General features: G+C 40.9%; 1 protein-coding gene across 3 annotated transcripts in view; it reads right to left on the bottom strand.

Annotated features, from left to right (window-relative positions):
* Klhl32 (kelch like family member 32) overlaps positions 1-21,840 on the bottom strand; it is a 203,116-nt gene that overhangs the window by 101,956 nt on the left and 79,320 nt on the right. For 2 of the 3 annotated variants that reach the window (XM_041667802.1, XM_041667803.1), the window contains exon 4: positions 19,400-19,507. In XM_041667802.1, the coding sequence (XP_041523736.1) occupies positions 19,400-19,507 (108 nt within the window). Of the gene's footprint in view, positions 1-19,399; positions 19,508-21,840 lie in introns of those variants that run through there. The other variant, XM_041667804.1, reaches the window with a different exon arrangement.

Genomic DNA, 21,840 nt, shown 5'->3' with positions numbered 1-21,840 from the left:
CTTCAAAAAGATGTATCTTTAGTTCCTTGAGGTATGCTCTCATTGCTCATTTAGGATGTTGTTGGTTTATTTTCTTCAGGTTTTGTGGACAGAGCAGAGTAGGGGGCATGATAGCATTAAGCCCAGACAACTAAGGTGTGCAAGTCTGTCCATGAAAACAATCACCTTCTATGCACAAGGACTAATGCAATTAAAGCTAGATGCGGTTCAATATCATTTGCCAGAATAATCCAAACCCTTCCTCTTTACACATTTGAAATCCATATTTCATCTGGTCTAGAATAATGACAAATGATCAAAAATCCGAGCTTATAAACCATCAGGGTAAACTGAACAAAAAGAGCATAATTAAATTTACCAGTCAGATATTCAAGACATATGAAGCCTTTTGCATAAAGCACTTCTGTACAAAAGGAGTCATATAAATGGGACATAAAACAAGATTTACTTTAAACTTTAGTGTCATTTCACTAAAGATTGTTTATCCACAAGGTGGCGCCCCTGTTTAAAGCAAAATGATTTTTCTGTTCCTTGTTAACCTCTATCAGATACACTGTTTTTAAGAAGAAAATACAGTTCAAATGAGGATAAGAACGCTTAGGAATTTATTTTCCAAGCATAATGGAAAGTGTACATGCGCCATACTGTGTTGGGAGAAACGGAAGGGAAAACAGGGTAAATACTGGAACCCAGTGCTTGAGTAAAGTGAAAAGAGCCCAGAGGGACTGTGAAGGTGTGGGGACCCAGTGGGCACAGGATTCTGCAGGAACAATGGCCAGGAGTGCCTGATTTAATTGAAAAACCCCACAAAGGGACATGAAAAGACTCGGTCTTTTCATAGCATAGAGAAAACTCTATTTTCTTATAGCCCCTTTGACACTAGAATGATTCTGGCATTTCCAGGCCTTGAGATTAGTAGTATTGCCAGCTAGTCATTTCCAACATGATTTTCTTCATTATGTTTAAATTAATAAGATGTATTATTGAACAGAATGTAAAGATAAATTATCACACATCACCTTTACAAATGTGGCTAATTATTTGAGAAAGCAGAATCCATTTTTGATAGTTTCTAACTGCAAGGGAGAGAAGCAGTTGTAGCAAATTAAAGTCTAATGAAACATGAAGGTCATTATAGGTTAAAAGAAAAGCTAAATTAATTATTAAGACCTACTTATAAGCAGTGTTATTTCGAGTGTGGTGAAGATGGTGGATTCCATCCCTCACAGCTCTATCACGGGCCTGAGGTTCTCCATAGCAGAGCCATCTCCATAGTACCGGGACAGAGTCTCCCTAACAGAGCCAGCTCCATAACATGGAGGCAGACCCAAAGAGAAAACCCTGATCTTCAATTGCTGACACGTTGAAGATGGAGGATCTCTGAAACAATGAATAGGGTCAATGGCATTTTTTAAAAAAGGATTTCTCTCTTTTCCTTTTAAAAAAATGTGTATGGGTAATTTGCCTGCATACGTGTCTGTTCAGCATAGGCACACAGTGCTGCAGAGGAGAGAAGAGGGCACCAGATCCCCTGGAACTGGAGTTACAGCCGGTTGTAAGCCACCATGAGAGTGCTGGAAACCAAACCTGGCAAGCAGCCAGTGTTCTTGACTGCTGAATCTTCTCCTTGGCCCCTTTGACAGGAATTTTCAAGTGTAGGGGTGCTTTAACAATGTCATTAGCGGAGGAGAGAAGATGGAACTGAACGCACATTACTGAGTCACGGTTTGACCAAACAAAGGCAGCAAGCACACAGGACTATGCGGAGGGAGCTCAGGACTAAGACATCTTGTTTCATTCAAGATGTCAGAGAAAGAAGCTCCGATGTGAAAGGGAATCATTAATACACAATTCTGTGCTCTGTAAAGGATGGAAATACAAACACAGCTTGGGAGTCTGCCAGGAAAAGTCACTAGCATATTTTCTGTATCATCATCTCATGAAGAAATATATGATTGGCTGCTACTTATTTCCATATGGTTTGTATAGGGAATAAAACAGGATGCCCAGATAACATCCTTAGAAAAAAATGATTAGCATAGTTTTTAGTGGAAAACTCTATTCTGAATTTTATGAAAATCAAATTTAATTTTGCTTATTGTGTTTGCCTATTGCTACTGTCTTCCATGCATAATGTGACCCTTTCATTTGTGTCTTCTGTCCCACTTCTTGCCCTTCAAGTAGCTATAACCACCGCGGGAAAACGAAGACACTAAAAGCATGGCGCTCCACCCATCCCCCAGCAAGCCCTTTCTAGCGCCAGCATTCTAGGCACCCTTCTGGATTCTGGGGCAATGACGATAGCTATACAAACACACCTCCTTGTCACCATGGTGCTTAGAGTTAAGGTGTCAGGCCACCACTGCCTCTACTGACAAGAGTAAAGCTTAGATAGAGCATGCTGGTTTGGAGGAAGGTCAAGAGTTCAATTCTGAGGAATGTAGCAAAACTGAACAAGGCTACAGTTCCCACACACCTCTGGTCCTCACACGTGTGTAACATTTCTATATCAACATCTCTCATAGAATAAGCACTGAGGAAAGCCGTGGACTGTGGGAGTAAATGATGTGTAAAGGTAGACTCATCAGTTCATTCTGTGGACGATGTTGCTATGGAAACGTTACACATGTGTGGGGATAGGAGGCATAGGAGAACTCTAGGTTTATTGAATTTTGCTGCAGGTAAAATCTGCTTTAAAATAGCCTATTAATTAAAAATGAAAAACAAAAAATGCTAAAGAATGCTTATCCCACATCCTACACCAAGGCATATGGTTAGGGAGATGTCATCTGAGGATGTAACTGGTCATCTGGAGGCATGTAGTTTTGTCTACCTGTTGTCTGTACGGATGACACACTTGCTCTAACTGATAAGCCTACGGTGACATACCATTTTCTCCCAAAGCCCATGGCTGTCCTTGGTGTTCAAACTGAGAGGTTCATATTCTGTGAGTTTTGACAAATGAAGGATGCCATGTATTATACGGCCACACAGAATAGTTTGGCGGTCCTAAGTGTCCTCTGTACTAGGCTAACTCACTGCTGGCTTCCTGTCCTAACCCTGGAAGCCGCTGCTTTTCTTACTCTCTGCATAGTTGTGCTGTTCTTAGAATCTCACAATCCATGGCCTTTTGACAATGGCTCCCTTCATCTGGCAATACGCACCTGCGTTCCCTGCAAGTCTTTCCAGAGTTGGATAGCTCATTTCTTTCAGCACCGACTCATCCATACTTCATCTATTTACTATAGAAATGCATTTTCATCGCTCCCGTGTTTTGCAATTGTGAGTATAACTTCTAGATGCTTGTTTTCAGGTTTCTATTTAGACATACACTTTCCATTTTAAGGGTGAACACCAAGGTGAGAATATATGGTAAGAGCGTGTCAGTTCTTTAAGAAACTGCCAACTTGTCTCCTTCAGGGACAGTATCATCTCGACATCTCACCAACCATGAATGCATTTCTCTCACTCTGTGTCCTCCCCAGCTTTTAGTGCTCCCAGGTTCTGAATGCTGGTTAAGTGTTAACAGATGGACAATGGTTAGTTCCTGCTTTAATTTGCATTTGCCTAACGAAATACATGAACATCTCCCATATGCTTATTTGAAATCTATCTTCCATGGTTACTCATCTTGAACAACTGTGTCCACTTTTATAAAACCAGGGTACTCGCTTTCTTATTATTGAATTTTTGAGTTCTTCATATATTTTGTATGGTATTCTTTTATTCGTTTGCAAATACTTTCTCCAAACTGTGACTTGACTTTTTATTCCCTTGATACTGGATTCTGCAGCATACATGTTTGTAATTCCAGTGAAATACAGGTTATCCAAGACCACATTTTTGTGTCTGTAAAAATTGTCTGGGTTGGAGAGATGGTTCAGTGGTTAAGAGTGCTTCCTGCATAACCGTGTGTACCAGAGTTCAGAGTCCAGCACCAGTGTAACAATCTGGGCATCTCGGCTCAAAAAGGTAGACAGCAGGCTCTCTGCAGCTTGCTGACTTCCAGCTTAGCTGATAAAACGCTGACCCTAAATTCAAGGAGAGACTCTGCCTCCAGGGAATAGGTGAAGAGTAATGAGGATCCACCCATCATTTTCTCTGGCTTCTCTACATGCACACAGGTACATACATATGCATGAACACATGCAGACACACACATATGAATGCATACACAAAATCTTGAAATGACTTTGTTATACATAAAATCACTTACAGAAAAGTTTCTCCTATATTATAAGTAAGTCCTGGCTTGTATTTTATCTTTGTGAACAGTATAAGATCTGTGTACAGACTTGATTTGACTTTTGTAGATGGATTTCCAGTTGAACCTGCATCATTAGTAGAAAGAAAGTCTCTTTACTCTATTGATTTTTTTCTTCCCTTATTGAAGATCAATCGGTTTTATTGATAGGGTCTGTTTCTGGGGTCTCCATTCCACCCCACTGATCTCCTGATGGGCTCTTTTGCCAGTACCACACTGAGGCCAGGAATTGTCAGTTGTCCAACCTTGTTCTTCAACAGTGCTTTGGCTATTTCAGGTCTTTTGTTACTTCATCTGAACACCATAATCAGTTTGTTTAGCTTCCGTAAAACAACCTTCGGAAAACTGGTTTGGACTGCACTGAGCCCATATTCAAACTGTAAAGAACTGTTTTCTTGAAAACAGCGAGTCTTCCTTTCTCCGAATCGTCTTGACTCTTTGGTTACAGTTTTGTATTTTTCCTCATGCAGAGCTTCACATATTTTGATAAATTTAGACCCGTGTGTTTTACTTTTGGAGATATTAGTTTCTAAGAATAATTCTAACATTTAAAAATAATCAACCCCCCCCAATGGTGGGTAATAGGTTGTGACCCACGACAATTATATGAAATTAAATTTCAGTGTAATCTGAATTTTACTGGAATATAGTTAGACTGGTCTATATGTGGCAGTTTTCCAGTTACAAAAGGAGACTTAAGCAGCAATAATAGGGCCTGCAATGCCTACATTGTTTATTATCTACCCTCTTACAGAAAATGTTTGATGATTCCTGCTCTAGAGTACAGCAGGGGCTGGAAGTCAGTAGCACAATATGTCAGCAAGTAACCATGGTCTGCTGACATCAGTAAGGGAGCTAGTCAGCCTATGCAGGTGAGTTCTGATGCATGAGGGATTCCAAGATGCAGGTGGAGGAGGAGAAAGTAAAGACACCCACACAAGAATGAGTTGGGGGGTCTGGGGTACCTCAGAAGATGAGCCAAGGAGTATATTCTGAGAGATGAGGGAGAAAAGGCTTCCATGGAGAGACAGGCTGGCTATGGTGTTTGCAGCTGAGTGGTCATAAATTGTAGCACGTACTACCCTACACAAATACTAAATGCTTCCAGCAGAGGGCTCAAGGACTCCATTTTTAGGGAAAAAAAAATTGTCAAACTTGTTATCTAACAACAGCCTTCCTTGGTTAAAATTCTCTGAGGAGGCAGCTCTTCCTTCTGGTCACAGAATCACAGTTCACTTGAAAATATCCTAAATAAAAAACCAACAGAATTACAGCAAAGCATCGTTATTCATACGGCCAGCATTTACAGTTAGCATATCTGTCTACTTCCAGGAAAGATAGGGCAGTAAACTATAGCCATACATGTTTTGTTTGTTTCTATTTGTTTACTTATGTTTTAAGGCAGGAAGTCACTATGTAGCTTAGGTTAGCCTCGAATGCTCTGTGTAACCACAAGTGACCTTGAAATTTGATTCTCCTGCCTCATCCTCCTGAGTGCTGGTGTTGTAGGCAGGCACAATCATATCCAACTTAGGTAACCATTTAAATATCAGGAACAAGCTGGGCAGTGGTGGCGCACGCCTTTAATCCCAGCACTCGGGAGGCAGAGGCAGACGGATCTCTGTGAGTTCGAGGCCAGCCTGGTCTACAAGAGCTAGTTCCAGGACAGGAACCAAAAGCTACAGAGAAACCCTGTCTTGAAAATCCAAAAATAAATAAATAAACAGATAGATAAATAAATAAATATCGGGAACATAAATAAGGCAGAGAAAACAGGAAACTGAAAGCAATAACCAGAAAAGAATGTGAGTAATTAAAAATTATAAATAATATAATAAGCAATACATTACACATACACACACAGTCACCGTGCTCCTATTAATACAAGTGGGTGTCAGAACTAAACAAGAGAACTCAGGATATGGCTCAGTGGGTAAAGTACTTTCTGCAGCAGCCTGAGGGCCTGAGTTCAGATCCTGAGCACCTGAGTTTGTACACACACACACACACACACACACACACACACAAATACAACCATGTAACATCAAAAGGTGAAAACACTAAAAATGATTCTATTTCCTCCAGACCCAAAGACCTAAAGGAAAATTTCCTGCAACTAATAAGGTCACTGAATGTCTTTCTTGGTGATACCTTAAAAAAAATCATCAGAAGCAAAAAGTAAAACACAAGAAACTATTTAAAACCCAAGCATTGCTTCCTGATTGTCTGGCTTCATCTCAGTACAGAGTCTGAAATATGAGCAGCATTGCTTAGAGGAGTCTGTCCCTCTCTAGGGGACAACTGGGAAACTCACATGGACATCTCTAGTCATCCAGAAATGAGGCCAGATGTCAGCCAAAGCAAAGAGCAGGCATCAAGAATTCCCCTATAGCTATGTACTGAAGCACCCTGCAGTAATGCAAAGATTTTTATTTATAAAGATGAAAGTCCAAAACTTAACTCTAACATGTAACCATGTTTTTCTTGTTTTTCTATGTGGTAATTCATTCACTTTTCCAGTGTTAGGAGAGGAAAAGATGAGCGGAAGCCCGGGCATGTCTTCATCTTGGAGTTTCACTGAGAGTTACACACTATTTAGGAGACAGTCCAGTGCCAAGGATGTACTCCAGGGCATGCGTGCTGACAGCAAAACATTCATGTATCAGCCTACTCTCCCAGGCATGCTCAAGTCACCTGTACATGCAGACAAGTTTCCCCATCTCCGGGAAGAATTACACCCCACTATATATGGACTGACTTGGTTTCTAAACTAAAATTCTTTCCTTGTATTGATCTTTCACATACAGGCGATTAGAGTAATTTACGTAGGTCAGGTACATTATGTAAGAATTTCATTTCAAGATAGAAAAGGCTTTTTCATATTAAAATGTGATAGATGAGACAGAATTAAAAGTCCAGATAATGGCTTTTAAAAATTGACTGGTCCATGAATGTTTTACTGGTAACACACATAGCATATCTCTGGCACTGTAGTGCTGTAAAGTAGAGAGCAGATCTTAGCAAAACTCCAAGAAAAAGACATTGTGGGGCTTCCGTTCATCTTTTACTGTCTTAACACTAGAAATTAGTACAAATTAACATAATATAAAAAGACCCTACGGCCCTTGGAAACGTTCCTGCTTATATTTTTCTCCTCAATGAACATTTTAAAAGAGCTATACAGCAAAAGGCTGGACGGCACTTTCCTTTTTTGTTTTTTGCTTTTTTTTTTTTTAATCCCAGACAAGGGAAAGATAGTTTATTTTAGTAAGCTGACATTTATTATAAAAATGAATGCGTTACCAAGACCTGCCATGAAATAAATGGCTAACTTTCCACTCAGACAATTTCAGCTATGACGCTGGGTACAGCCACCACTCAGAAATTTAAATGATCAAAATGAAACAGGTATAATGGTATAATGGTTTCTGTTTCGAAATCCTTGAAACAGGGGCGCTGTCTCCTCACTGAAGGGCAGCTGTGCACTTAAAGCACATGTGACAATGGGGTTTCCTGCTGAAACATTAAAGAGCGATACGTGTGCACAAGTGCAAACCCACCCTGCGTAAGCAGGTGCACTGGTCTGCCTTCACCAGTTGCTGGATGCCAGACTGTTTCTAGGCTAGATGACGTCATCAAGGAAAAACAATGGTTGCTTCTTGTCCTACTGTTCCCTGTGCCGGCAGTGGGTTCTGGAACTACCGAGAGTTACAAGTGGAGCGAAGAGAAGAAAGGCAAAAAACCAAGATCATATAACGATGACAGGTTAGAAACACTGTGGGCAGCACCCATGCTGGTCGTCAGATATGGTGTAAGATACCAGGAGCCTCTGAGTACCAGTAATAGGGAGCTCAAGCGCCATGGTCCACAATGGGTCCCTGAATACAGAACTGAGGTGGAAAAGGACTACAGAGGCTGGGGACATATTCAGTCCCATTCTGTTTTCATTGAATGACTCAGTTTAACCATTTCTTAGTATTTGTGCATAAAACATGATCATTGTTGAAAGGATTTCTGATGTCCAACAGGTGGAAGATTTGGAGCCCCGCACACTCCTCTGCCTTGATTCCTCAAAACAGGACAAACGTCTAAGTAATCCCCGACATCCTTCTAAACAATGCCCTGGTCTACACAGAGCGCTCCCACCTCAGACTACATTCTATCTCCACAAAAGCCAACGACAGCCATACTGCTTGCTCTCTCAGGTCACCTTTGAGCCTTCTTGAGAGTCAACCCCATCACATGAATGGCAAACTTTATCACAACCTCGCCTTCTGTGTGTTAGTTATTATTATTATAAACATCTAAATCAAATTTAGCTTTATAAGGTCCCATTTATAATTTATTATTTATTGATTGATTGATAAGTCTTAATACCTGAGCTACCATGGTCCTGGCTCAAAAAATCCTTTTCTGTGCCAATGAGTTGAAGCATATTTTCTACTTTTTCCTTTATCAGATTAAGGGTATTGGGTCCTATGTTGAGGTCCTTATTCATTTGGAGTAATTTTACGTGGTGTGAGAAATACGAACAAATTTTCATTCTCTTACTTGCACCTATCCAGTTTGATCAGCACCACTTGTTGAAGATGCCATGTTTTGTAGTTTGCTTCACTGTGGAAAAAAAAATAGTGTTTGTAGATGAGTGAATGTCTAGGTCTTCAATTCTATTCCTTTGATCAACATGTATGTTTTTATGCATAAGGAAACCTGCTACTATAGAAGATTCCTAAACTACATAAACACACACACATATATTTAAAAGGAGTTGGGAGGGAGTTACCATATAATAGAGGGAGCTAGTACTCAACTAGACTTCATACGCTATAAAATAAAACACCCAATACTAGGATAGGCTGTATCTTTTTGAGATATTGGCCAATGGAGTTCCATTGATTCCCTCAAACGTTACAGGCTATTGTCAGTATAACTGGTGATACTCCACAACTTAATGATAAGACAATATTGCTGAAGACACCACACACACACACACACACACACACACACACACACACACGTATATCATAGAACATGGAGAAATTGAGATAGTACTCAACTGAAAACTGGTGTGGGAAGTCCTTATGTATATATATTGCTTTTATTGGTTAATGAATAAAGAAGTTGCTTTTGGCCAATGGCTTAACAGAATCTAGCCAGGCTGGGAAAAATACATAGAAGAGAGTAGGCGGAGTCATGGAGAAGTCACATAGCTGACACAGGAGACAGACTCTGCTGGAGCCTGCTGGAACTTTGCCGGTAGGCCATGACCTCATGGTGATAAACAGATTAATGCAGATGGGTTAGTTTAGGATACTCGAGCTAGCTAAAAATACGCTTAAGCTATGGGCCAAACAGTATTGCAATTAATACAGATTTCTGTGTGATAATTTCAGGAGTCTGGGCAGCTGGGAAATGAACAAGCAGCCTCCTACAACAGGAAATCTCACCCCCTAGTGGCTAGCATTCATATGCTGGAAGGTGCTATACCTGCTACTAGAACAGAAAAGTAATTATAAATCTCATCAGCTACAGACCCTTTAAACTACAATAACTAGCTGCCTGTAAGATATGCCCACTGGTATAATTAATGACACAGATGGTATGGAAGTAAGCAGACAGATTCTGAAGTGACGTAAAGTCTGTTCCATGAGATGGAATGCACACCTGACCCTACTAATGAGTTCAGGAACCTAAGGCTAGATAGGCCATCGGCCCAGGGAAAATCTACTACTATTATTCTGCTAAATGAACAGAGCAATGAAATGACTTCTGGTGACATGTTTTTATACTCATAAATCAATGCATTGCTCAGTCTTCATTAGAGAAACTTTATCTTGCAGTATATAGTATTAATACAGAAAGCTACAACTATCAGATAACATACAGAAATGCTCAGCCCTAAAAATCACAACCTTTGCCATCAACTCTCAGGAATTGATGCAAAAGAGGTGCCGGAAAGACTGTAAGGGCCAGTAGTGGACGACTTCAAAAATCAGCATTTCCAGAAACAATAGGGCAGAAGCAGAAAATAACATATGAACCCACAAATACTGTGACAGCATACACAATAACTATATAATATCAATCCAGAAACAATTCTGTTATGGAGTGGAGAAATGAACAAGAAGCTACACCACTATCAACCACTACAAAAGAAGATATTCTAAATTGATAGCTACTTGGAGGATAATGAGGTCTCTTTAGCGAAGTTACACTGGATATGTCAATTATACTCCAGGGCAGTTTCCATGATCTCGAGGAGTCGGCCAACATGGATTGAACTTCATGGGCTTTTCTTTCCTTTCCTTCCTTCCTCCCTTTCTCCTTTCTTCCTTCCTTCCTTCCTTCCTTCCTTCCTCTTTCTTTCTTTTGAGTGAGAACATTAAGTTGGATGAATAGAGAAGAAGTTGGGGGGTCTGGGGAGACTTTGGAAAGGGAGGAAACATAATAAAAATACATTGTGTAAAATTCTCAAAAAATAAAAAAATTATTTAAAAACAGAAAAATAAAAATAAATTTGAAAAGATTAAAAACTGAAACATTATAGAATAATTTTTTTTAAAAAAAAATCAGTTCAGGCTGGGCAGTGGTGGCGCACACCTTTAATCCCAGCACTTGGGAGGCAGAGGCAGGCAGATCTCTGTGAGTTCGAGACCAGCCTGGTCTACAAGAGCTAGTTCCAGGACAGGCTCCAAAACCACAGAGAAACCCTGTCTCGAAAAACCAAAAAAAAAAAAAAAAAAAAAATCAGTTCTGCTGCTGAGCTAGAAACTGATCTCAAAGGGTAGGCACAGTTGCACTTCCTCATCTGAAGACATTCCAGATGTTAACTGCTGAAGTAATGGCTTTACAGTTGTTGAAGTATAAAGTACAGCGTGAGGACATTCTGACCAGGGCACACACAGGTATTTAGTAAGCCAGGCAATGGGCATCAACTAGAAACATCTGCTGCTGCTGACCCAATCACAGAAAGAGCTCCTTTGTGCAGCTCCATTTTCTCTACACCACCTCCTTTCAATGAGGAGCAAGTAGGCATTGAGAAAACACACACACACACACACACACACACACACTCGTGTGTGCATGAAACAATATCAGGTCTTTAATATATTCTCATTGTTTTTGAACAGCAAATCTCCCAAGGTTGACTGCTTCATAAGACATCTTTGGAAACAACAAAATCCTATTGACATACAGCATCTAAAACCATAGCAGAGGCTTTTGTAAGGGATGGGCATAGTTTATGAAGTACAATTGAATGTAAAAGGATTCACTTAAGCTCAGAAAGCTTACTACTCCATTTCTTCTTACAAATAATAAAATCTCCCCAGAAGCAAACAGCACTGATTTTTAAGAGTCAAGAAAAAGGAATGGATGATAGAGCTCAGACTCCTGCCTCAAGTTTATGTGTAGGAAAATCCTAATGGAGAGAAACAGTCTAATTTTCTAATTATGTAGAGAAACAGTCACAGTTTTACCAACTGGAGAGAACTAAAGTGAGGAGAAAATAACCGTTTTCTGCACATTAAAAATACTTTCCTTTAGAAGGTGGATTTCATGCAAATCAAAATGACTGAGATTCCATCTCACAACTGTCAGAGTGGCTAAGATCAAATACACTGATGACAGCTTATATTGGAGAGGATGTGGACTAAGGGGAACACTTCTCCATTGCAGGCAGGAGTGCAAACTTGTGCAGTCACTTTAGAAATCAATTTGGCATTTCTCAGAAAATTGGGAATCAATCTACCTCAAAATCCAGCTGTACCAATATTGGGCAAATGTTCAAAGGATGGTCAATCATACCACAAGGACCCTTGTTCAATTACGTTCATAGCAGCATTATTCACAATAGAAAGAAACTGGAAAAAACCTAGATGCCCCTCAACCAAAGAATGGATAAAGAAAATGTGGTACATTTACACAATTGAGTATTATTTAGCTGTAAAAATAATGACATCAGGAAATTTGCAGGCAAATGGATGAAACTAGAAAAAAATCATTCTGAGTGAGATAATCCAGATCCAGAAAGACAAACATGGTATGTACTCACTTATAAGTGGATATTGGGTGTAAAGTAAATGATAACAGGATTTAATCCACAGCCCCAGAGAGGCTAGGTAGCAAGGAGGGCCCAAAGAGGTTCCCTGGGGATAGGAAATAGAAGTGACCTCCTGGATAAACTGGGGGAGGGATGGAGGGTTGGAACATGAGGAATCAGGTTAGGCTGGTTGGAGATGGGACAGAGGGGAAGAACAATGAAATAAATGTCATGATAGGGAGGACCATTTGGGGGGGTAGAGAAAAACCTGCTGCCTGGGAAACTCCCAGGAATTCTTAAGGATGACCCCAGCTAAGACTCTTACCAATAGTGCAGAGGGTACCTGAACTGGCCATCTCTTGTAATTAGATTGATGGCTACCCTAATTGTCATCAGAGAACCTTAATTCAGTAACTGATGGAAGCAGATGCAGAGATCCACAGCCGAGAACTGGACTTAGCTCTGGGAGTCCTGTTGAAGTGAGGGAGGAGGATTGTATGAACCAGGAGGTTCAAGGTCATGATGAAGAACCTTCAGAGACAGAGAACCTGAGCTCGTGGGAGCTCACAGGCTCTGGACCAACAGCCAGGGAGCCTACATGGGACCAGTCTAGGCTCTCTGCATGGGTTGTGACAGTTGTGCAGCATGGTCTATTCGTTGGACTCCGAGCAGTGGAATCAGAACCTGTCCCTGGTACTTCAACTGGCTTTTGGGAACCCATGCTAGGTTGTCTCACCCAGCTTTGACGCAAGGGAGGAGCTTGGTACTGCCTCAACTTGCTGTGACAACATGTTTTGTTGACACCCATGGGAGGCCTGCCCCTTTCCGAACAGAGATGGAGAAGTAGATGGGGGTTTAGGGGGAAGGCAATGGAAGGAAAGGAAGGAGAGGCAACTGTGGTTGGATATAAAATAAGTAAAAAAATTAATTAATATCATTTATTAATTATAAATAATAATGTTTAATATTAATTAATAAACATTTATGATGCAAACAAGAAAAAAAAGACAGTTGGACTTTAGGCTGTACTCTGCAGATTCGGAGACACAGCTGAAATAACTCCAGGGCCTTCCACCCTGCAGGCTTCTGCAGGCATTACTAAATGAATGCAATGTCTTGAAATTAAAATGCCAAACTACTATTGAATAATCTTAATGCCATTCCCAACAGATGCACTTCAGCAAATTTTCTTCTAGAATTATTTTATAGGCTGCCACCAGGGTAAGGCTCATAAGTATATCTCATGGAGACTTTTTCCATACCAAGTGAAACATTTACCCCTGAAGCAATCACCCATGGAAAAGCAGTTCCAATTAAGATTGCTGCCACTCTGCTGCCGGGTTTGATGCTCAGGTCTCTAGAGGAAAGTATTCTGTTGTGGAGAATAAATATAGCTTCAATCAAAACAAAGTTCAGGCTTCCTGTTCAGTCTGCCATCTATGGTGGTATCAAGCTCTACTACATGACAAGAACTGTCATTAATATAAACCTGCATATATTTGAGTATGGCTTATTCTCTCTCTCTCTCTCTCTCTCTCTCTCTCTCTCTCTCTCTCTCTCTGATGTGGACTTAAAAGAACCAAATGAAAATCAGAAAAAAATCCTTCAATACATAAGAAGATGGAAAATAAGGAAGAATTTCTTTTGATAGTCAACTCTTATCTGTGTGAACAGTTTTACATAATTGCCTTTTATAAGAACATTTTTAATTTGCAAGAATATTACCTTTTTTATTTCTGAAAAGCTTTCAAATGGTAAGCGTTACTAAATATTTTTCATGCATATAACACTAAAGTATACAGAGAAAGGTAATTAGGATGTGTGTCCTTAAAAACACATTCTTGCCTGAATTAAAAAAGCCAAGGGCTAGAATCTTAGCTACAGGAGAGAAGAGAACGTCAATACCAACATTATTTTTCTTCTTTAGATGCTGATACAACTGGTTTCTAGCTGACAAATTTAGCCATATTCAAATACGGAGTGGTCTAAAGAAGACCGCAGGCGTCACTACTGTTTGGCAGGTCATCTCTCCTACTCTGGGCTTCTAGAGCTTCTCTATCAGGCTACACGTGATACGGCAGGAAACAGAGAGTTCCCTGGAAATGAAAATAAAACTAAGCACCCTATACAAAGTGTAACCATGACAGTGTCCTTGCGACACACTCAGACCATCCTGACATCATAGCCAAGGCTCTGAACAGGAATCCTGCTGCCCCGAGTTCTACTTGCTTACATCCTGGCACTAAACTCCTCAGTTCCTAAAGGTTATCCTGAGGTGTTGAGCAGCTAGCTGCCCTACTTTCCAGGCTTCTTTTCTTCATAAAGTAGTTTCAGTGTTACCTGCTCCTCACCATCTAGCTGAAGCTTTTTGTTTGTCTTCCTGTCACCTGCCTGTCTTAAAGCAATAGCCACCTGTTTCTGAGCGGCTGAGCATTTTTTCTAATTGGGAATGAGAGGCAGTATCCCTGGCTCCACCTCATCTTTCTCATGTCTCTTCTATTCCAGACTTGTCTGAAACATGAGAAAGTGAGATAGAGGAAGCCAGGAAACCGGAACCATGAGCTTGCACACCGAGGTATGTGAGAGCCAGTGCTCTCATGGGCCCATTCTTCTTTCTTCTACAGAAGATCTTCAAATGCTCCCCAAAGAGGTGCTGTTTGTTAGCTCTGTCCCATCACTGCACCGATGTGGGGTTCCCCTCTGCATGCTGTGATTACCATTAATGAATAATGAAACTGCTTTTGGACCCATAGCAGGGCAGAACTTAGCTAGGCGTGGAAAACTAAACTGAATGTTGGGAGAAATGAGGGTGAAGTCAAGGAGAAGCCATGCAGTCCCACCAGAGACAGGTGCTGGAACTTTAGCAGGTAAGCCACAGCCTTGTGGTGACACAGATTAGTGAAGATGGGTTAAATTAAGATGTAAGAGTTAGCCAAGAAGAAGCCAGAGCTAATGGGCCAAGCAGTGATTTAAATAATATGGTTTCTGAGCAGCCCAGAACCAACAAGCGGCCTTCTCACAACACTGTGCTTCAATCCCAGCAACTCTTTGTGGCTGTGCAAGGATACAAGAAGGGCGGTAACACATCTTGAGCCTTGTTCAAGCAGTTTGTGAGCAGTGTGCCAACAGCGGAAGAATGCTTTCTATGAAGTGCTAAGACAAGGATAGGCCTGTTAGACATAGAAATAGTGCACCCGTGTTCGGAGGAGCTATTAGCATTGGGGGAAATTTTGACTTTGCTTCAACACTTCCTGGATAAAATCTGTGGTACGATCATAAGAAGGCTGTACTTTAGAATTGTGTGTAGGAGGAACACACACACACTGTGGCACTTAGCACTATTCATTCATCACTCCCACTCTGTACTCCAAACTTCTCTCCGAGGCAGCAGTGATTTTTCAGACACTTAAAATACTTGCATTTTATACTATGCTTACTACAACCAGCTAAACATATAATCAGCCGTCAGCATGTGTGCGTGTACATGTGTGTGTGCTTAGACATGTATGTATTTCTCCTAGGCCCAGCTCTAAAGAGGTTAATAACCATCACTGAGAGTCCATAATGATGAGTACCACGAAGAAACCAAGAAGCCATGCTTTCATTTATGCTACTCCAGTCCAGATTACTCTTTGCTCAGCACCAATTTCACAGGTAAAAAGGTATCTTTGCACATTTCCCAAATATGCTACAATGCATTCTTTTGCCATCATCTGTATCCCAGTTTCAAGGCAAAATGGATTTACTTCGAAGTCATTTTTGAGAGAGGGTCTCACTATGTAACCCCGAGTGTCCTGGAATTGGCAATGTGGGCACAGCTGACCTCCAATTCACAGATATCTATCTATCTCTGCCTTCTGAGTGCTAGGATTAAAGGCATGGGACACCACATCTGACTACAAAGTCATTTTGTTATTTAGGAGCCTAAAGTTCCACTGGGTAGTGGTGGTACACACCTTTAATCCCAGAATCCAGGAGGTGGAGGCAGGTGCATCTCTGTGAGTTTGAGGCCAGAGTGGTATACAAAGCAAGTTCTAGGACAGCTAGGACTACATAGAGAAACCCTGTCTCAGAGAGAGAGAGAGAGAGAGAGAGAGAGAGAGAGAGAGAGAGAAATCATGGTTTTATCTCATCTTTCAGTTTGTAGCAGAGTAATGACAGGGAACAAGAATGAAAACTTCAACCTCACTGACACAGGAGCCTTTACCCCACTACAGACACACACACACACACACACACACACACACACACACACACACACAGAGAGAGAGAGAGAGAGAGAGAGAGAGAGAGAGAGAGAGAGAGAGAGCAGGCTGAAGAAATTGAATTGTTTTCAAACATCTCCAAGTACTTCTGTGTCCCCTTCAACAAGATGACAAGATGCAGCAAACATGACATGTCTCTGTCTTGATGGCATTCAGAAAAAGACAACAGACTTGGAATTAGGAGGAGGTTCCAAGCATCAATAACTAAGTCAAAATACTCAGGGAAAAGATTTTATTCAGTCTGCTGCGCCTCCTTGATCTCACTGTCTGTTTTGTTTTATTTGGGACAGGTTCTCTCTATTTAGTCCCGGCTATCCTGGAATTTGCTATGTAGACGAAATTGGCCTAGAACTCAGAGTTCCTCCTGCCTCTGCCTAGAATTAAGGGCTTATGCCACCATGCCCAAGGGATTTTGCTGCCTTTTAAGAGAAATCACCATATTCCTTAAAGTTGTTTTACAAATTAGGTCAAAGAGTCTCCATACAGTGCCTAACACTGTGCTCTGGCTGCTTTACTGTGTCCTATGAGAGAGATGCTCCTTCCTGCCCTGTCAGGACCCAATGTGAACGACCAAGTTGATGGTGTGTTCTCCAGCCTCAGTACCTCTCTGTGAATACTCTCTAGAATGGGCCTCTGGTCTCGACAAAGAATAAATCTAAGTCCAGGATTGATTCAAGGTCTTGCTTTCCTTTCTTTTTTAAAGACTGTCTTTGTGTTTGCTATGTATATTTTCTTCTATTACTGTGACAAATACCATGACTAAAGGCAACTTGGAGAGGAAAAGGTTATTTCATCTTACAGTTTACAGCCCATCACAGAGGGAAATCAGGGTAGGAACTCAAGGAAGGAGCTTGGAGGTAGAAAATGACGCAGAGACCAAGAAGGAATAATGCTTACTGGTTTTCTTGCTCTCCATGGCTCACTTAACCTGCTTTTTAAACACCACCTTTGCACCCTGAACCAGCTAATCAGAGGAGGCACTACTTACTCTAGTGTACTAGGCCTTTCCACATTAATCACTAATGAAGAAGGTGCCCTCACAGAACCATGTGAGGGAGGCCTTTTGTCAATTAAGGTTCACTCTTCCCAAATGACTTTAGTTTGTATCAAGTTGACAAAAATCAACCACTACAACTGATCCCTTGTCCACGTGAAACAAACCCTCCTCACTGGTAAACCATGACCCTTTCCTTTCTTTTTCCTCCCCTCAAGATCTCATTTAATATCACAATATAAAACATAGCATAACTTTACAAGTCATACTTTAAAATTTCAGTCTTTTTAAAATCTCCATCACTCCAAAGTGCCTCAACTATGGATTCCTGTAAAATAAAAAAATAACTTACTTACTTCCAGAGAGCAAAAACAGGGTACAGTAACAGTTGGATCAAAATAAAACCAAATTCCAGTAGTATAAATCCAATCTTGTAGCTCAGTGCCCAAGACCTTGGACTCGCTCAGTATCTTCTGAGCTCTAAAGAGCTTGGACAGCTCCTCCACCCTGGCTCCACCATCTGCAGCACACACCGCTTGTCTTATAGGTTCAGGCAGATTCCACTCCCTACCTGCCACTGCCCTTCCACAGTCCTGCCATCTCAAGTATCTAGGAGTGTTCACTACAACTGAGGCTGAACCCTCACCTGGGCCTCTCTTCAGGGACTCTGACCCTGCCACGCAGTGCCAAGCCTCAGTTTCTCTCCATGAAGTGTGGGTTATTGACTTTACATAAGAGACAGAAAATGCAGATTTGACAATGGTGTTAAGAGATAAATGTAGACAAGAAATGATTTAGAACTAATATATTACCTTATATGTGTAAATCAAAAAGCATAAATATATTACTTACTAACTTCACTAAAAAAATGTTTGGCAATTCTGTATAATAACTGCCTGCCTTAACTTTCTAAGATATGAAATTTGACTAGACTAACCTTGAATTTTCATACAACATCCTCTTTCCTCCTTTGTTCCTTTTACTCAATGCATGCAGCATTTGCCTCTTTTATTTACATTCTAAATGACAGATTTCTCTTAATCACTCTAAGACATACATCACAAAATCTACTGAATTAAAAAAAGACTGAATGACATCATTCTTAATTTTTTTTTACATGTATAGTATTTTGTCTTCATGTCTTTCTGAGTACCACTTGTATGCCTGATGCCCATGGAGACCAGAAGAAGGCATTGAATCATCCCCTAGGACTAGAGTTGTGAGGAGTCATGTGGGTGCTGAGAATTGAACTGAACCTGGGTCCTCTAGAAGAGCACCTAGAGTTCCTAACTGCTGAACCATCTCTTCAATCCCAAATATCATACATTCTAATAATCAATTAAAGAAAATTCAGAAGAAATATAAACCTTCCCATATTCTTCAAGAATCAAATAACACACTCGCTATGAAATGCAGTGTTGTGGTCTCTGATGATCATGCACCCCACTTTTGTGTGTGTGTGTTCTACTTCTGCAATAACTTCCCAATCTTCCTGAGGCCTTCATACTGTTGTGTTGGATATTTTATATTAACCTGACACAAGCTACAGTCATCAGAGAGGAAGGGCTCTCAGTTGAGAAATGCCTCTAGAAGATTAGGCTGTAGGGAAGCATTTTGGAGATGCCAGTACCGTGGGAAAACTTCCAAGAACCTCTAACAGGCACAGAGTGGAACTTGCCTAAGCCTACTTCACAAGCTGTGTGTGCTGTGGTAAGCCCTTTGGAGGAACCTAGACCATCATGAATTCTAGAAGTCTGACACTGAGATTTATGTTGTTAGACTTATAGCTTTGCTTTGTTCAGATTATGACTGCTTACGTCACATTTGTGCCATACCTGTCCTGTGTAGGCAAACTCCAGAGCCTGCTTTAAGCCCACGCTGGTCACGCCTCGTAAGTTTACTTCATCGGCTTCACTCTCCACCATACAAAGACTGAACATGGCCTGAAATGTGGAGAGAAAGAAAGAAAAGAGTGAATTATGAGATCTAAAAAGCAAGAAAGACAATGTCTTAGGGAAACTGGGATGTAAAGGTTTTCAGTTAAAATGTAATTCTGGTGTCCAGGTCACTTCCAAAAAGCTTCATTTGCACAAGCCTCGACTCCTATCTGATAGCTAAACAGTTACAGTAAAACACACCACAGGGCTGGAGAGATGTCTCAGCCGTTAGAGGCTAGGCTCACAACCAAAAATATAAAACACACCACATACATGCACACACACACACGCACACAAACACCATCCAAAGATAAGGGAGTATTACTTTATATATGAATGAGATCCGTACCCAAAAAGGGAAATGAGGGTCTACCTGAGTCTGCACTAGGACCTTTTCTTATACTATATGGCTTCTGGTTTAGTGTTTCATGGCATTCCTGAGCATGCAAACAAGTGGGTCTCTGTATCTTCTGTTTTGATCAATTCCAACTTGTTAGTTTTGTGTTATTATTAACCCTAAGAAGCCTGTTTGTAACAGGGAGTGGATTGGACAGGAGCTGTGGAGGAGAGAAAGGGGAAACCATAATCAGCATATATTATATAAGAACAAGATCTATTTTCAATCAAAGGGGAAATTTTCAACAAAATGAAAAAGATCAGTGCTATTGCAGAGAATACCTGAATTTAGTACTAGAGCCCAGCACAGCCAGCTCCTGGGACAGTGCCACGTTTGACTGGGGTGGTACAACTGACAAACAGTAACACAGGTGTCCTAAGGGGAGCTCAGGGAGGATAAACTGTTATGGACTGTCCCTTTAAGAGACAAGCCCCACCCACTCCCACCCACTTCTGCTGAGGCAAACAGATCATCCTTCTGCTTCCAGCCTGTGCTCTCTCTGCCCCATCTCTCTTCAGAAGAGGTGGCTAAAAACTCTTCTTCTGTCCTCCCCGCTTTCTTTGTTTCTCTCTCTCTCTCTCTCTCTCTCTCTCTCTCTCTCTCTCTCTCTCTCCTTCTCCCCCTTCCCTTTTACTGAATAAATTATATCCAGACACACTCTGCATGGCGTGCCTATCTGTCTCTCTGTCTCTGTCTTTCACCCACAGTGGCTCCTCATTGGACCTGACTGCCCTTTGTGGCCTGCAGCTGCACCTTGGGGACCTGCCATCTTATCTAAACTGTTACATTGGTTCCGTGACTGGGATAAATTTTACTTGTTGAGAGCCAGTATAATCAAGCATGTACCCAGCTCTCCAGGCAGATTCTATACTGTAGTTATGACTCATCTATACCCGGTAAACAGCTCTCAGCTGCTCAGAGATCTGGGTAATATGACATTTAAATGCTCAATTATTAAAATACTTTTCATAACAAAAAGAGATAGGTTCCTAGCAGCAGCACTCTATTTCTTCCCAAGAAGACAGAAGGGAGATGGGCACAAAACAACATCCATCCACAATTCACTTCAGCTGCCAAGCACTGATCACTGGGCAAAACTGCCTTTCATCTAAACGGAAGATCTCCAGACAGTAGACAGAATCACCGGAATTGACTGCCTAGCTGCTCAGGTCAAGGTAGGCTTGTCTTCCTAAAGATTTCTTAGTCTTCAAGATCTTTTGAAGTATGGCAACTCCTGTACTAAACAGCAAAAGAAAAATACAACACTCAGCAACCATGGAGGACCCTGAGGAGTAAGTAGCTCTAGGTGCCAACCAAGTAAGTTCTCTTTCATTTTTTTAATCAATAACTCCTCAAATAAAATTTTATCCTTCTCAAAGATCTCTGATGCAGTTAGCCAGCTGAGAGGTCTTGTCAGTTTAAAAGGACAACCTCACCAAACAAATTTCAGTAAAATACAAATACAAGTTATTAAGATGTGTACCTGCAAGTTATAAAGATGTGAGGACAAATACAATTTGTCAAATCTCTCACGCTGCCTTCCATAGTCTTAAAAATACCTTTCATTCTGCAAAAACATCTGTCACAGTCATTCTGATAAGCTACTATTATTTATATTTACATATAAACGTGCTACTGTTTATACAAAATATATGTCTAAGACTTACGTTTTCACAAACCCAGAGAATTTTTGTGAGTTCCAGGGAGCCAAATTGAAGAATTAACCTTAAACAGATCAGAATCATCCGTCTCAATTTCCTAGTCCTGATTTTTTTTTCTTCCTAAACTTAGCTTTGTCCTCTGTTCTGCTAACACCTTGCCAGGTTCAAGAGATACCAGACAGTTCCATACCACAAACCCTGGACAGGAGTAAAGTGACCAGCTACCCCAGGATGTGACCAGCATCCAGTTTTCTCAGGTCCCCCCAAGATGACACCCACAA

Source organism: Microtus oregoni, unplaced genomic scaffold (assembly GCF_018167655.1).
Source record: "Microtus oregoni isolate MIOR12 unplaced genomic scaffold, Mior012 000017F_ref0000208, whole genome shotgun sequence".
Taxonomy (NCBI): Eukaryota; Metazoa; Chordata; class Mammalia; order Rodentia; family Cricetidae; genus Microtus; species Microtus oregoni.
Note: the sequence above shows the minus strand (reverse complement) of the source record. Positions and strands in the feature narration are given on the sequence as shown.